Below are 14,141 nucleotides of genomic sequence, written 5' to 3'. Positions count from 1 at the left end.
TATTTTTTCAATCGTGGAGATTTTCTAAAATTATTTTTCAAAAAAATTATTTTTATTAAAATTATTATTCAAAAAAAAATTTTCAATGTTGAATTTTTAAAAAAATATTTGTTCGCTTTCTCGATTCTTTAAAAATATATTTTTTAGAAAAAATTAAAAAACTAAGTTTTCAATCGTGAGTTTTTTATATATTTTCAATTTTGGATTTTTTTAAATATTTTTGCAAGAGTGTATTTTATAAAAAATATTTTTTTTCAATAGTGAATTTTTTATTCGTTTTCAATTTTTAATTTTTTTAAAAAATATTTTTTCAAGGTTGTATTTGATAAAAAAATATTTTATTCAATCGTGGATTTCTTATTTGTTTACAATTTTGGATTTTTTAAATATTTTTTAACCGTGTATTTTAAATAAAATATTTGCTTCCAATCGTGGATTTTTAAATAAAATATTTGTTTCCTATCGTGGATATTTAAATAAAATATGTTTTGTAATCGTAGATTTTTAAGTACAATATTTTAGAATTTTTTAAATATATTGCTTTTCAATCGTAAGTTTTTTAAAAATATTTTTTTCAATCGTGAATTTGTTAAGAAATTAATTATATTTTCTAATCGTAGAATTTTAAAAAATATTTCTTTCAATTGTAAATTTTTTAAGAAATATTTTTTTCAATCGTGGATTTTTTTTAATATTTTTGCAATCGTGGATTTTTTTAATATTTTTTTTAATCGTGGATTTTTCTTAAAATATTTTTTTCAATCATAGATTTTTTAAATATTTTTCCTATCGTGGTTTTTTTAAATTTATTCTATCATGGTTTTCAATATTTTTCAAATCGTGGATTTTTTAAAATATATTTTTCAATCGTAGATTTTTTAAAATATATTTTCAAATCATGGATTTTTTAAAATATTTTTTTCAGTAGTGGATTTTCTTAAAATATATTTTTCAATGCTGGATTTTTTAATATTTTTTTCAATCGTGGAATTTTCCTAAATTTATTTTTCAATCCTGTATTTTAAAATAAAATTTTTTTCAATATTGGATTATTTTTAATATTTGTCCAATCGTGAATTTTTTCTATTTTTTCAATTTTGGATTTTTTAATTAAATTTTTTTTCAATAGTGGTTTTTTAAATATTTTTTCAATCGTGGAGTTTTCCTAAATTTTGTTATTCAATCGCGGATTATTAATTGACTTTTTTTCAACAGTGGATTTTCTTAAAATATATTTTTCAATAGTGGACTTATTTAAAAATACTTTTTATAAATATTTTTTCTTAATTGGAGAATTTGATTGCTTTAAGCCTGTAGAATGATGCTCACTTTTAGCCTTTCCCAATTTTTTTTAAAATATTTTTTCAATTTCAAGTTTTTAAGAAATATTTTTTTCAATTTTGGATTTAAAAAAAAAAATCCAATCGTGGATGTTATAAAACTATTTGTTTAAGCGTGGTTTTTAAAAATATTTTTTGTTCAATCGTCAGTTTTTTTAAAAATATTTTTTCAATGGTCGAGTATTTAAAAATGTTTTTTGAGTGGTTGAGTATTTAAAAATGTTTTTTCAATGGTCGATTTTTTAAAAATAATTTTTTAAACGTGTTTTTACAAATATTTTTATTTTCAAGGTGGATTTTTTAAAAATATTTTTTTTTAATCGAGGATTTTTTAAAAATATTCTTTTCAAACTTGGATTTATAAAATATTTTTTAATATTGAAATTTTTAATATTTTTCAATCGTGGCTTTAAAAAAACAATTTTTCATTCGTGACTTTAAAATACGTTTTTTCATTCGTGGATTTAAAAAAATAAATTTTTTCAATCGTGGAATCGTAGACAAGTTGTTGAGATGCAACTTTTCGTATAGAAGAACTGCTGAGAGACAACTTTTCGTATAGAAAAATTGCCGACAGGCAACTTTTCGTATAGAAAAATTGCCGAGAGGCAACTTTTCGTATAGAAAAATTGCCGAGAGGCAACTTTTCGTATAGAAAAATTGCCGAGAGGCAACTTTTCGTATAGAAAAATTGCCGAGAGGCAACTTTTCGTATAGAAAAATTGCCGAGAGGCAACTTTTCGTATAGAAAAATTGCCGAGAGGCAACTTTTCGTATAGAAAAATTGCCGAGAGGCAACTTTTCGTATAGAAAAATTGCCGAGAGGCAACTTTTCGTATAGAAAAATTGCCGAGAGGCAACTTTTCGTATAGAAAAATTGCCGAGAGGCAACTTTTCGTATAGAAAAATTGCCGAGAGGCAACTTTTCGTATAGAAAAATTGCCGAGAGGCAACTTTTCGTATAGAAAAATTGCCGAGAGGCAACTTTTCGTATAGAAAAATTGCCGAGAGGCAACTTTTCGTATAGAAAAATTGCCGAGAGGCAACTTTTCGTATAGAAAAATTGCCGAGAGGCAACTTTTCGTATAGAAAAATTGCCGAGAGGCAACTTTTCGTATAGAAAAATTGCCGAGAGGCAACTTTTCGTATAGAAAAATTGCCGAGAGGCAACTTTTCGTATAGAAAAATTGCCGAGAGGCAACTTTTCGTATAGAAAAATTGCCGAGAGGCAACTTTTCGTATAGAAAAATTGCCGAGAGGCAACTTTTCGTATAGAAAAATTGCCGAGAGGCAACTTTTCATATAGAAATTAGCGCAGAGGCAACTTTTCGTTTGGACGAGAAGTCTCCTCTCAACATCAACTTTTCTTTAGACGAAAAGTCGTTTGTCTTACCAACTTTTTTATAGAATATTATGCCACTGGACTTTCTTTAGACCATAATCTAATCTACATTTGATTAATTTTAATTTTACAATGATCATACGTCACCGTGTACTTCCAATTAATATTATTTATAACTTTATTTCATTATTAAACCTTCAATGGAGCCCTCTTTAAAGTTATTCCTTTAAAATTCATTAGAGGTCATCTACTTTCAATTAAGACTTGAGGAAATATTTCTATGTCTAGCAAGAAAACAATTTACTGGCTATCTGATTGCAAGATTAAAAAAAAACCCGCATGTCTTAAAGACATTTTTGTCCTTCATTAAAGGTCATTCATTGATGTAGATAATTTTGTTATCCCACTCGAATGGAAGTGCATTTTTTCGTGCTATGAATTCCAGTAGTTGGCTGGATGGCAAGCTAGTGAATAAGCATATAACATAACAAATAATGATATTATCATATTTTTGTACTCCCTCCTTTTAACATTATGTGTGTTGTTGTTTTTTTCTTTTTTTCATTGCAGGCGGCAAACGAACGTTTACGGCACTTTCAAACACTAAATGGTGGCCATCAACACAGTTTCGAAGAGACAATCCATAGGGTAAGTATAATATTCTTTTTTGGTTTGATAGTTACATAAATTCGGTTTGCTATAATAGAAAAAAAAGGAGGAAAAGAAGAAGAAGCTAAACAACTATAAAACATAGCCCTGCTCTCTGGCAAACACTATGTAACTGCTGTAAAGTGAAGGTGAATGATAGAAATCTTATTATGCACTCCAAAGAGCATCAGCAGACTAAGGATTCCCAGCATATCCATACATCTGCGAATACCTATCTATAGCCTTCATCATTGACTCTCATACATATTCGTTCGCATATTTATAAGCCAAAGAATAAGTTGAAGAGGCAGAAGAGGAATAAGTATGATGTGATATTCTCTATAGTGTTGATAATGTAATGCCATAGGAAAAATTCTGAGTTTTACCTTGTTTCTGAGAGTTTTATTTTTTCATTTTTTTGTGGAGTAGAACACAACACTAAACGTTCAGCGTTTGAGGCAAAACAAAGACTAGAAACTAACATTTAAGAGTTCATTGCCGCTACCTTTTCGTTCAACGGCAGAATTCATTCATTATTAATGACAAACAACAAAACATCAACAAAACATCAACAGCATCATCATCAGAGGATAGACAACAACAAGAGGAACTACTACAACAAAAACATGTATATATGGGAAAACTACAAAACATAACGCCTTGCTAAGATGCATACATTGAAACAACATCAATATACACTTAGTGACAACAACAACAGCAGCAACAAGATTTGTAGAAGGAGCACCTAACACAGCTGCTGTTGTCTCCACACGAAAAACAATAGAATCATTGACGTCATTTACCTTTACAAGGCAGGGCATAAAACTAAACGGCTGCAACCAGCATTAATAACAACATAGAAAATAACAACAACAACAACGACATCGCCTTTTGCTTGCAAGTCATGAATGAGTGTCATAATATTTACTGCAAGCAAACTTTTTCTCTAGATTACAAGACACTCACCCACAATACATGCCAAGGCATTTGAGGGTAGACACTGGCATACAAACAAAGTACTGACAAAGGCCTTGTGGACATACAGACAGCATACATACATGGGATCATTCAACAACCTTAGTTTTTGATGCCAACACCTTTGTATTATAGACTACACCACCTCCACCCCCAACACAAAATAACGTGTGGGACATTTTCGTTTCCTTCTCCATCTCCATCATTATCTTCTTTTTCTCAGCTTATATTACAGTTATGCTGGAATGCCGTTTTTCTTTTTTCATAGAAAAATCATTAAACTTGGAATTGCTGCTAGCCGAAGTGCTTTTAAGCAACAACAGCAAAATGTTTCACATGTGTACAGGCTATTACACATGTAGCCCCTAAAAGTAGGCTTAAAAATATTCTTTAGAGTACAAAGAGCACTCAAATTTTATTAATATAGATACAACAACAAAAACACCAAATAGAAACTAAAATGTTGTTGTTCTCTGCATATGTTATTATAAGCGAAAAAAAGAGAGACGAAAAGTCTTATCTCATCGGACACATTTCTATAGATGAATAGAAGCCTCTCCGCAGCAACATCTCTGTCCAACTTTTCTAGACGAAAAGTTGCCTCTCACCAACTTTTCTAGACGAAAAGTTGCCTCTCACCAACTTTCCTAGACGAAAAGTTGCCTCTCACCAACTTTTTTAGACGAAGAGTTGCCTTTAACCAACTTTTCTAGACGAAAAGTTGCCTCACACCAACTTTTCTAGACGAGAAAAGTTGCCTCTCACCAACTTTTCTAGGCGAAAAGTTGCCTCTCACCAACATTTCTAGGCGAAAAGTTGCCTCTCACCTACTTTTCTAGACGAAAAGTTGCCTCTCACCAACTTTTCTAGACGAAAAGTTGCCTCTCACCTACTTTTCTAGACGAAAAGTTACCTCTCACCAACTTTTCTAGACGGAAAGTTGCCTCTCACCAACTTTCTAGACGAAAAGTTGCCTCTCACCAACTTTTCTAGACGAAAAGTTGCCTCTCACCAACTTTTCTAGACGAAAAGTTGCCTCTCACCAACTTTTCTAGATGAAAAGTTGCCTCTCACCAACTTTTCGAGATGAAAAGTTGCCTCTCACCAACTTTTCTATACGAGAAGTTGCCTCTTACCAACTTTTCTAGACGAGAAGTTGAATCTCACCAACTTTTCTAGACGAAAAGTTGCCTCTCAGTTGCCTCAGTTGCCAGTTCTAGACGAAAAGTTGCCTCTCACCAACTTTTCTAGACGAAAAGTTGCCTCTCACCAACTTTTCTAGACGAAAAGTTGCCTCTCACCAACTTTTCTAGACGAAAAGTTGCCTCTCACCAACTTTTCTAGACGAAAAAGTTGCCTCTCACCAACTTTTCTAGACGAAAAGTTGCCTCTCACCAACTTTTCTAGACGAAAAGTTGCCTCTCACCAACTTTTCTAGACGAAAAGTTGCCTCTCACCAACTTTTCTAGACGAAAAGTTGCCTCTCACCAACTTTTCTAGACGAAAAGTTGCCTCTCACCAACTTTTCTAGACGAAAAGTTGCCTCTCACCAACTTTTCTAGACGAAAAGTTGCCTCTCACCAACTTTTCTAGACGAAAAGTTGCCTCTCACCAACTTTTCTAGACGAAAAGTTGCCTCTCACCAACTTTTCTAGACGAAAAGTTGACTCTCACCAACTTTTCTAGACGAAAAGTTGACTCTCACCAACTTTTCTAGACGAAAAGTTGCCTCTCACCAACTTTTCTAGACGAAAAGTTGCCTCTCACCAACTTTTCTAGACGAAAAGTTGCCTCTCACCAACTTTTCTAGACGAAAAGTTGCCTCTCACCAACTTTTCTAGACGAAAAGTTGCCTCTCACCAACTTTTCTAGACGAAAAGTTGCCTCTCACCAACTTTTCTAGACGAAAAGTTGCCTCTCACCAACTTTTCTAGACGAAAAGTTGCCTCTCACCAACTTTTCTAGACGAAAAGTTGCCTCTCACCAACTTTTCTAGACGAAAAGTTGCCTCTCCAACTTTTCTCTACGAAAAGTAGCTTCTTACCAACTTTTCTCTACGAAAAATCGTCTCTCACCAACTTTTCTCTACGAAAAATCGTCTCTCACCAACTTGACTCTACAAAAAGTCGCCTCTCACCTATTTTTCTCTACGAAAAGTCGCCTCTTATCAACTTTTCTCTACAAAAAGTCGCCTCTCACCAACTTTTCTAGACGAAAAGTTGCCTCTCACCAACTTTTCTAGACGAAAAGTTGCCTCTCACCAACTTTTCTAGACGAAAAGTTGCCTCTCACCAACTTTTCTAGACGAAAAGTTGCCTCTCACCAACTTTTCTAGACGAAAAGTTGCCTCTCACCAACTTTTCTAGACGAAAAGTTGCCTCTCACCAACTTTTCTAGACGAAAAGTTGCCTCTCACCAACTTTTCTAGACGAAAAGTTGCCTCTCACCAACTTTTCTAGACGAAAAGTTGCCTCTCACCAACTTTTCTAGACGAAAAGTTGCCTCTCACCAACTTTTCTAGACGAAAAGTTGCCTCTCACCAACTTTTCTAGACGAAAAGTTGCCTCTCACCAACTTTTCTAGACGAAAAGTTGCCTCTCACCAACTTTTCTAGACGAAAGTTGCCTCTCACCAACTTTTCTAGACGAAAAGTTGCCTCTCACCAACTTTTCTAGACGAAAAGTTGCCTCTCACCAACTTTTCTAGACGAAAAGTTGCCTCTCACCAACTTTTCTAGACGAAAAGTTGCCTCTCACCAACTTTTCTAGACGAAAAGTTGCCTCTCACCAACTTTTCTAGACGAAAAGTTGCCTCTCACCAACTTTTCTAGACGAAAAGTTGCCTCTCACCAACTTTTCTAGACGAAAAGTTGCCTCTCCAACTTTTCTCTACGAAAAGTAGCTTCTTACCAACTTTTCTCTAGACGAAAAGTTGCCTCTCACCAACTTTTCTCTAGACGAAAAGTTGCCTCTCACCAACTTTTCTCTAGACGAAAAGTTGCCTCTCACCAACTTTTCTCTAGACGAAAAGTCGCCTCTCACCAACTTTTCTATAGACGAAAAGTCGCCTCTCACCAACTTTTCTATAGACGAAAAGTCGCTTCTCACCAACTTTTCTATAGACGAAAAGTCGCTTCTCACCAACTTTTCTAGACGAGAAAAGTTGCCTCTCACCAACTTTTCTAGACGAGAAAAGTTGCCTCTCACCAACTTTTCTAGACGAGAAAAGTTGCCTCTCACCAACTTTTCTAGACGAGAAAAGTTGCCTCTCACCAACTTTTCTAGACGAGAAAAGTTGCCTCTCACCAACTTTTCTAGACGAGAAAAGTTGCCTCTCACCAACTTTTCTAGACGAGAAAAGTTGCCTCTCACCAACTTTTCTAGACGAGAAAAGTTGCCTCTCACCAACTTTTCTAGACGAGAAAAGTTGCCTCTCACCAACTTTTCTAGACGAGAAAAGTTGCCTCTCACCAACTTTTCTAGACGAGAAAAGTTGCCTCTCACCAACTTTTCTAGACGAGAAAAGTTGCCTCTCACCAACTTTTCTAGACGAGAAAAGTTGCCTCTCACCAACTTTTCTAGACGAGAAAAGTTGCCTCTCACCAACTTTTCTAGACGAGAAAAGTTGCCTCTCACCAACTTTTCTAGACGAGAAAAGTTGCCTCTCACCAACTTTTCTAGACGAGAAAAGTTGCCTCTCACCAACTTTTCTAGACGAGAAAAGTTGCCTCTCACCAACTTTTCTAGACGAGAAAAGTTGCCTCTCACCAACTTTTCTAGACGAGAAAAGTTGCCTCTCACCAACTTTTCTAGACGAGAAAAGTTGCCTCTCACCAACTTTTCTAGACGAGAAAAGTTGCCTCTCACCAACTTTTCTAGACGAGAAAAGTTGCCTCTCACCAACTTTTCTAGACGAGAAAAGTTGCCTCTCACCAACTTTTCTAGACGAGAAAAGTTGCCTCTCACCAACTTTTCTAGACGAGAAAAGTTGCCTCTCACCAACTTTTCTAGACGAGAAAAGTTGCCTCTCACCAACTTTTCTAGACGAGAAAAGTTGCCTCTCACCAACTTTTCTAGACGAGAAAAGTTGCCTCTCACCAACTTTTCTAGACGAAAAGTTGCCTCTCACCAACTTTTCTAGACGAAAAGTTGCCTCTCACCAACTTTTCTAGACGAAAAGTTGCCTCTCACCAACTTTTCTAGACGAAAAGTTGCCTCTCACCAACTTTTCTAGACGAAAAGTTGCCTCTCACCAACTTTTCTAGACGAAAAGTTGCCTCTCACCAACTTTTCTAAACGAAAAGTTGCCTCTCACCAACTTTTCTAGACGAAAAGTTGCCTCTCACCAACTTTTCTAGACGAAAAGTTGCCTCTCACCAACTTTTCTAGACGAAAAGTTGCCTCTCACCAACTTTTCTAGACGAAAAGTTGCCTCTCACCAACTTTTCTAGACGAAAAGTTGCCTCTCACCAACTTTTCTAGACGAAAAGTTGCCTCTCACCAACTTTTCTAGACGAAAAGTTGCCTCTCACCAACTTTTCTAGACGAAAAGTTGCCTCTCACCAACTTTTCTAGACGAAAAGTTGCCTCTCACCAACTTTTCTAGGCGACAAGTTGCCTCTCACCAACTTTTCTAGACAAAAAGTTGCCTCTCACCAACTTTTCTAGACAAAAAGTTGCCTCTCACCAACTTTCTAGACGAAAAGTTGCCTCTCACCAAATTTTTCTAGACGAAAAGTTGCCTCTCACCAACTTTTCTAGACGAAAAGTTGCCTCTCACCAACTTTTCTAGACGAAAAGTTGCCTCTCACCAACTTTTCTAGACGAAAAGTTGCCTCTCACCAACTTTTCTAGACGAAAAGTTGCCTCTCACCAACTTTTCTAGACGAAAAGTTGCCTCTCACCAACTTTTCTAGACGAAAGGTTGCCTCTCACCAACTTTTCTAGACGAAAAGTTGCCTCTCACCAACTTTTCTAGACGAAAGGTTGCCTCTCACCAACTTTTCTAGACGAAAAGTTGCCTCTCACCAACTTTTCTAGACGAAAAGTTGCCTCTCACCAACTTTTCTAGACGAAAAGTTGCCTCTCACCAACTTTTCTAAACGAAAAGTTGCCTCTCACCAACTTTTCTAAACGAAAAGTTGCCTCTCACCAACTTTTCTAAACGAAAAGTTGCCTCTCACCAACTTTTCTAAACGAAAAGTTGCCTCTCACCAACTTTTCTAAACGAAAAGTTGCCTCTCACCAACTTTTCTAAACGAAAAGTTGCCTCTCAACAACTTTTCTAGACGAAAAGTTGCCTCTCACCAACTTATCTGGACGAAAAGTTGCTTCTCACCACCTGTCTCCGCAATTCGTGAAATGGATCTGGTTTCGGCTAATCCATTTAGGTCTAATTTTAAAAATTAAGGTCTGTGACCAATATTACGAACAGCTTGCCGTATTGGTACACCCTTCCCGCATTATATAGCAATTACCGCTGAGACAAAAAATAATAATAGAGAACAGCAAGTAAAGTGTCGAAAACTTTTATCAAACATTTACATACAAGCTGTGAGGTATGCTAAATTTCAGGATAATAGGAAACCAAGAGAGGCCGGGACATTATTGATAGAAGAAAAAATCCCAGCAGAGTAAGGGACAAGTCGTTGCATCATCAAGTAATAGCAGCAGATGTGACAAAAACATGCACTAAAAAGTAACAAACAGACAGACAGCAACAGTCTGTGTGAAACTTTTTCTCTTGACATAACAAGCCAGCCGGTGCCGCCGTTCAAAAGGACAAAATTTTACAAATGCAACAGACAGCACGCCAGCACCAGAAGCTCATTTGATGAGAATAGTTGAAATTTGCTCAAGCAAGCAGTATTTAGTGCAACTTAAAGACAATTTTGGTTGAAACAACAGACTGACAGACAAACAGGACACAGATAGACACAGACGGATATGCATGTGGCCAAACAAATAGAGACCGGTTAAACAGATAGACAGACAGACAGCAAACCAAATGGAAGCACACGTGCATTGTAAAAACAAATCCAAATACACAAACAACCTTAACGGTTAAATGCTAAACCTAAATGCTAGTCCTGCTATCTTCCTTGAAGACTGACAACAACAAAAAATCGCCCAGCAGAGCCAGACTTTTTAACAATCTAACCATTGCGAGGTCCATGAAACGAACAACGTTGCGCAAATTGAAACACATGCATGTGTAACATGGATGTTACAGCATACCATAGCTCCACGCATGATGCCGAGACAACGTTGACAAAAACAACAGCAACAACAAAAATAATGGAAAAACCAACAAATATTGCAACAACGACGAAGAAAAAAGACAAGAGCTAAACTTTAAATAAAGACAAAACCCTGCCACCAAAGCAGACAAGTGTCCTGTGTTCATAAAGAGGTTGAAAGGATGTGAGTGGGTGGGTGGCCGGTGATGGGGTAGCTGAGAATGTGTGTGGAGTATTTGAGAAATCTCTGATGTTTGCCAAAGTTAAAGTGTATCCTTGTAAGGTAATTTTTGTTGCTTGTCGTTTTTTCTTTTCTGTACCCGTTTTGGGATATTATAGCCAAACAAGTGCAGCCATCTATACCATGTCGTTTACATGACTTTGCATCTTCTATGACAGCATCATCGTCAGCGTCATCTTTCCGATGATGTTACCAGGCTGTTTGGATGGTTGGGGGCATCAACATAAAAGGTAAAGGGAAACAAAAACAACACGAAAATATTTACATTAAATTTTTGCTCTAAACACTTGACGAAATTTCATACAAGGTGGACGGATGATGGGATACAATTATTTAAGGAATTCAGTCAAACACACGTGGGAAATGTTAACGAAATATGAGGAAAACGGATCGAAAGGGAAAAAATATGACAGAAAAATATGTGACAAGCAGATTTTTTCTTAGGGAATTGTTGATGGGCGGCAACTTTTCGTAGAGAAAATTTGGTGAGAGGCAACTTTTCGTAGAGAAAATTTGGTGAGAGGCAACATTTCATAGAGAAAACTTGGTGAGTGAGAACTTTTCGTAGAGAAAAGTTGGTGAGTGGGAACTTTTCGTAGAGAAAAGTTGGTGAGTGGGAACTTTTCGTAGAGAAAAATTGGTGAGTGGGAACTTTTCGTAGAGAAAAGTTAAAGAGTGGGAACTTTTCGTAGAGAAAAGTTGGTAAGAGGCAACTTTTCGTCTAGAAAAGTAGGTGAGAGGCAACTTTTCGTCTAGAAAAGTTAGTGAGAGGCAACTTTTCGTCTAGAAAAGTTGGTGAGAGGCAACTTTTCGTCTAGAAAAGTTGGTGAGAGGCAACTTTTCGTCTAGAAAAGTTGGTGAGAGGCAACTTTTCGTCTAGAAAAGTTGGTGAGAGGCAACTTTTCGTCTAGAAAAGTTGGTGAGAGGCAACTTTTCGTCTAGAAAAGTTGGTGAGAGGCAACTTTTCGTCTAGAAAAGTTGGTGAGAGGCAACTTTTCGTCTAGAAAAGTTGGTGAGAGGCAACTTTTCGTCTAGAAAAGTTGGTGAGAGGCAACTTTTCGTCTAGAAAAGTTGGTGAGAGGCAACTTTTCGTCTAGAAAAGTTGGTGAGAGGCAACTTTTCGTCTAGAAAAGTTGGTGAGAGGCAACTTTTCGTCTAGAAAAGTTGGTGAGAGGCAACTTTTTGTCTAGAAAAGTTGGTGAGAGGCAACTTTTTGTCTAGAAAAGTTGGTGAGAGGCAACTTTTCGTCTAGAAAAGTTGGTGAGAGGCAACTTTTCGTCTAGAAAAGTTGGTGAGAGGCAACTTTTCGTCTAGAAAAGTTGGTGAGAGGCAACTTTTCGTCTAGAAAAGTTGGTGAGAGGCAACTTTTCGTCTAGAAAAGTTGGTGAGAGGCAACTTTTCGTCTAGAAAAGTTGGTGAGAGGCAACTTTTCGTCTAGAAAAGTTGGTGAGAGGCAACTTTTCGTCTAGAAAAGTTGGTGAGAGGCAACTTTTCGTCTAGAAAAGTTGGTGAGAGGCAACTTTTCGTCTAGAAAAGTTGGTGAGAGGCAACTTTTCGTCTAGAAAAGTTGGTGAGAGGCAACTTTTCGTCTAGAAAAGTTGGTGAGAGGCAACTTTTCGTCTAGAAAAGTTGGTGAGAGGCAACTTTTCGTCTAGAAAAGTTGGTGAGAGGCAACTTTTCGTCTAGAAAAGTTGGTGAGAGGCAAATTTTCGTCTAGAAAAGTTGGTGAGAGGCAACTTTTCGTCTAGAAAAGTTGGTGAGAGGCAACTTTTCGTCTAGAAAAGTTGGTGAGAGGCAACTTTTCGTCTAGAAAAGTTGGTGAGAGGCAACTTTTCGTCTAGAAAAGTTGGTGAGAGGCAACTTTTCGTCTAGAAAAGTTGGTGAGAGGCAACTTTTCGTCTAGAAAAGTTGGTGAGAGGCAACTTTTCGTCTAGAAAAGTTGGTGAGATGCAACTTTTCTTAGAGAAAATTGGTGAGAGGCGACTTTTCTTAGAGAAAAGTTGGTGAGAGCAACTTTTCTTAGGGAAAAGTTGGTGAGAGGCAAATTTTCGTAAAGAAAAGTTGGTGAGAGGTAACTTTTCTTAGGGAAAAGTTGGTGAGAGGTAACTTTTCTTAGGGAAAAGTTAGAGAGAGGCGACTTTTCGTCCATAGAAAAGTTGCTGCGGACTGCTGACTTTTCGTTTTATATTTACCATACTGCCTTTTTTCGAAGTTGAATATCAAAATCTCGATCCTATTAACCCCACTCAGCCTTATTACTTTTTCTCCACTTTCAATTCGCGTTTACTTATCATCTTCACTTAAAATCATTGTTTCCATATCAAACTTTTCACGATGTTGTCTCTTAAAGTTACCATGTTTATTTGCGAGGTGTGGATGTTTGTCGTTTAGGTTTTTCCGGGTTCTGGATATGCCACTTCGACTAGTACTTAAATTGCCCTTATTTTTTGTGTGGTTGCAACAACTTCTCCTGCTTCTTCTTGCTTGTTTTGGCAGAGTAGTTTTCAATGTGTGTCTTGTTAAAGTGTTTAATCTCCTTACTCGTCCTATTTTTTTGCTTATTTAAGTGCCCTATAATGTGTTGCTGGTGTGTGTGTGTGCGGTTGTCCTAAGAGAATCTTTGTCGTCTTTTTTCCCAATACTTATGCTTCTAATTTTGTAGTTAGAGACTAGTGTTGGAGGTATGCTTGCGCATACCGCACACTTTGTAAATTGTTTTACACTTGTCGGCGTTTTGTTGATGTTGCTGATGGCTGGCTGGTTGGTAGGTTTTTTTGAACCTGCTACTGTTGTTGTTGCTGGTGCTGGCTTGCCACGATGTTCTAAAAATGCCTTATCATTTAAATGCAATAACCAAACTATAAGTACACTTTGCTACTTTGCGACTACTTTTCTTGCATATCATCATTGCTATCACCAACACCATTCTTGTTGTCGTCATCCCATCCTAGTCATCCACGTGCCCATCAACGCCACGATGCAGTAGTGTTCTCTCTCATATCAGTTGCAAAAGGCTTACACTGTTAACTTTCTTTTCCTTAGCCACCAACCTCCGTAAATACCCTTTCATCCTATATTGTCTGTCTAGAACTCTTCTTCCTTGCTGCCTAGTTTCCTTTGGTTTTATTTTCTACATTTAAAGTTTGTTCCTATGAGCTGAGTTCGCTTTTTGTTGCTATTGTCGTTGTTGTTGTTTTTGCTCCTTACTTATTTGTTCTTTGTAAGTTTGGTTTTGCTATGGGTTTTCTATGTGGAAAAGTTCATTTTAATTAAGTATAAATTACAGTTGTGCGTTGTGCGGGTGTCAAAATGGTACTCAAGCGATTTACAAAAATGAGGCAAAAAACAGCAGCAACA

The 14,141-nt window shown here is 36.6% G+C and overlaps 1 protein-coding gene across 1 annotated transcript in view; it reads left to right on the top strand.

Annotated features, from left to right (window-relative positions):
• The window catches only part of SKIP (Shal K[+] channel interacting protein), a 427,069-nt gene that overhangs the window by 325,069 nt on the left and 87,859 nt on the right, over positions 1 to 14,141 (top strand). Inside the window, exon 8 of the mRNA XM_073961480.1 lies at positions 3,253 to 3,330. Within this exon, the coding sequence (XP_073817581.1) occupies positions 3,253 to 3,330 (78 nt within the window). The remainder of the gene's footprint in view (positions 1 to 3,252; positions 3,331 to 14,141) is intronic.

Source organism: Musca autumnalis, unplaced genomic scaffold (assembly GCF_047663935.1).
Source record: "Musca autumnalis isolate F117 unplaced genomic scaffold, ASM4766393v1 scaffold_1, whole genome shotgun sequence".
Taxonomy (NCBI): domain Eukaryota; kingdom Metazoa; phylum Arthropoda; class Insecta; order Diptera; family Muscidae; genus Musca; species Musca autumnalis.
The sequence above is the reverse complement of the archived record's forward strand: the minus strand, read 5'-3'. Positions and strand labels throughout refer to the sequence as shown.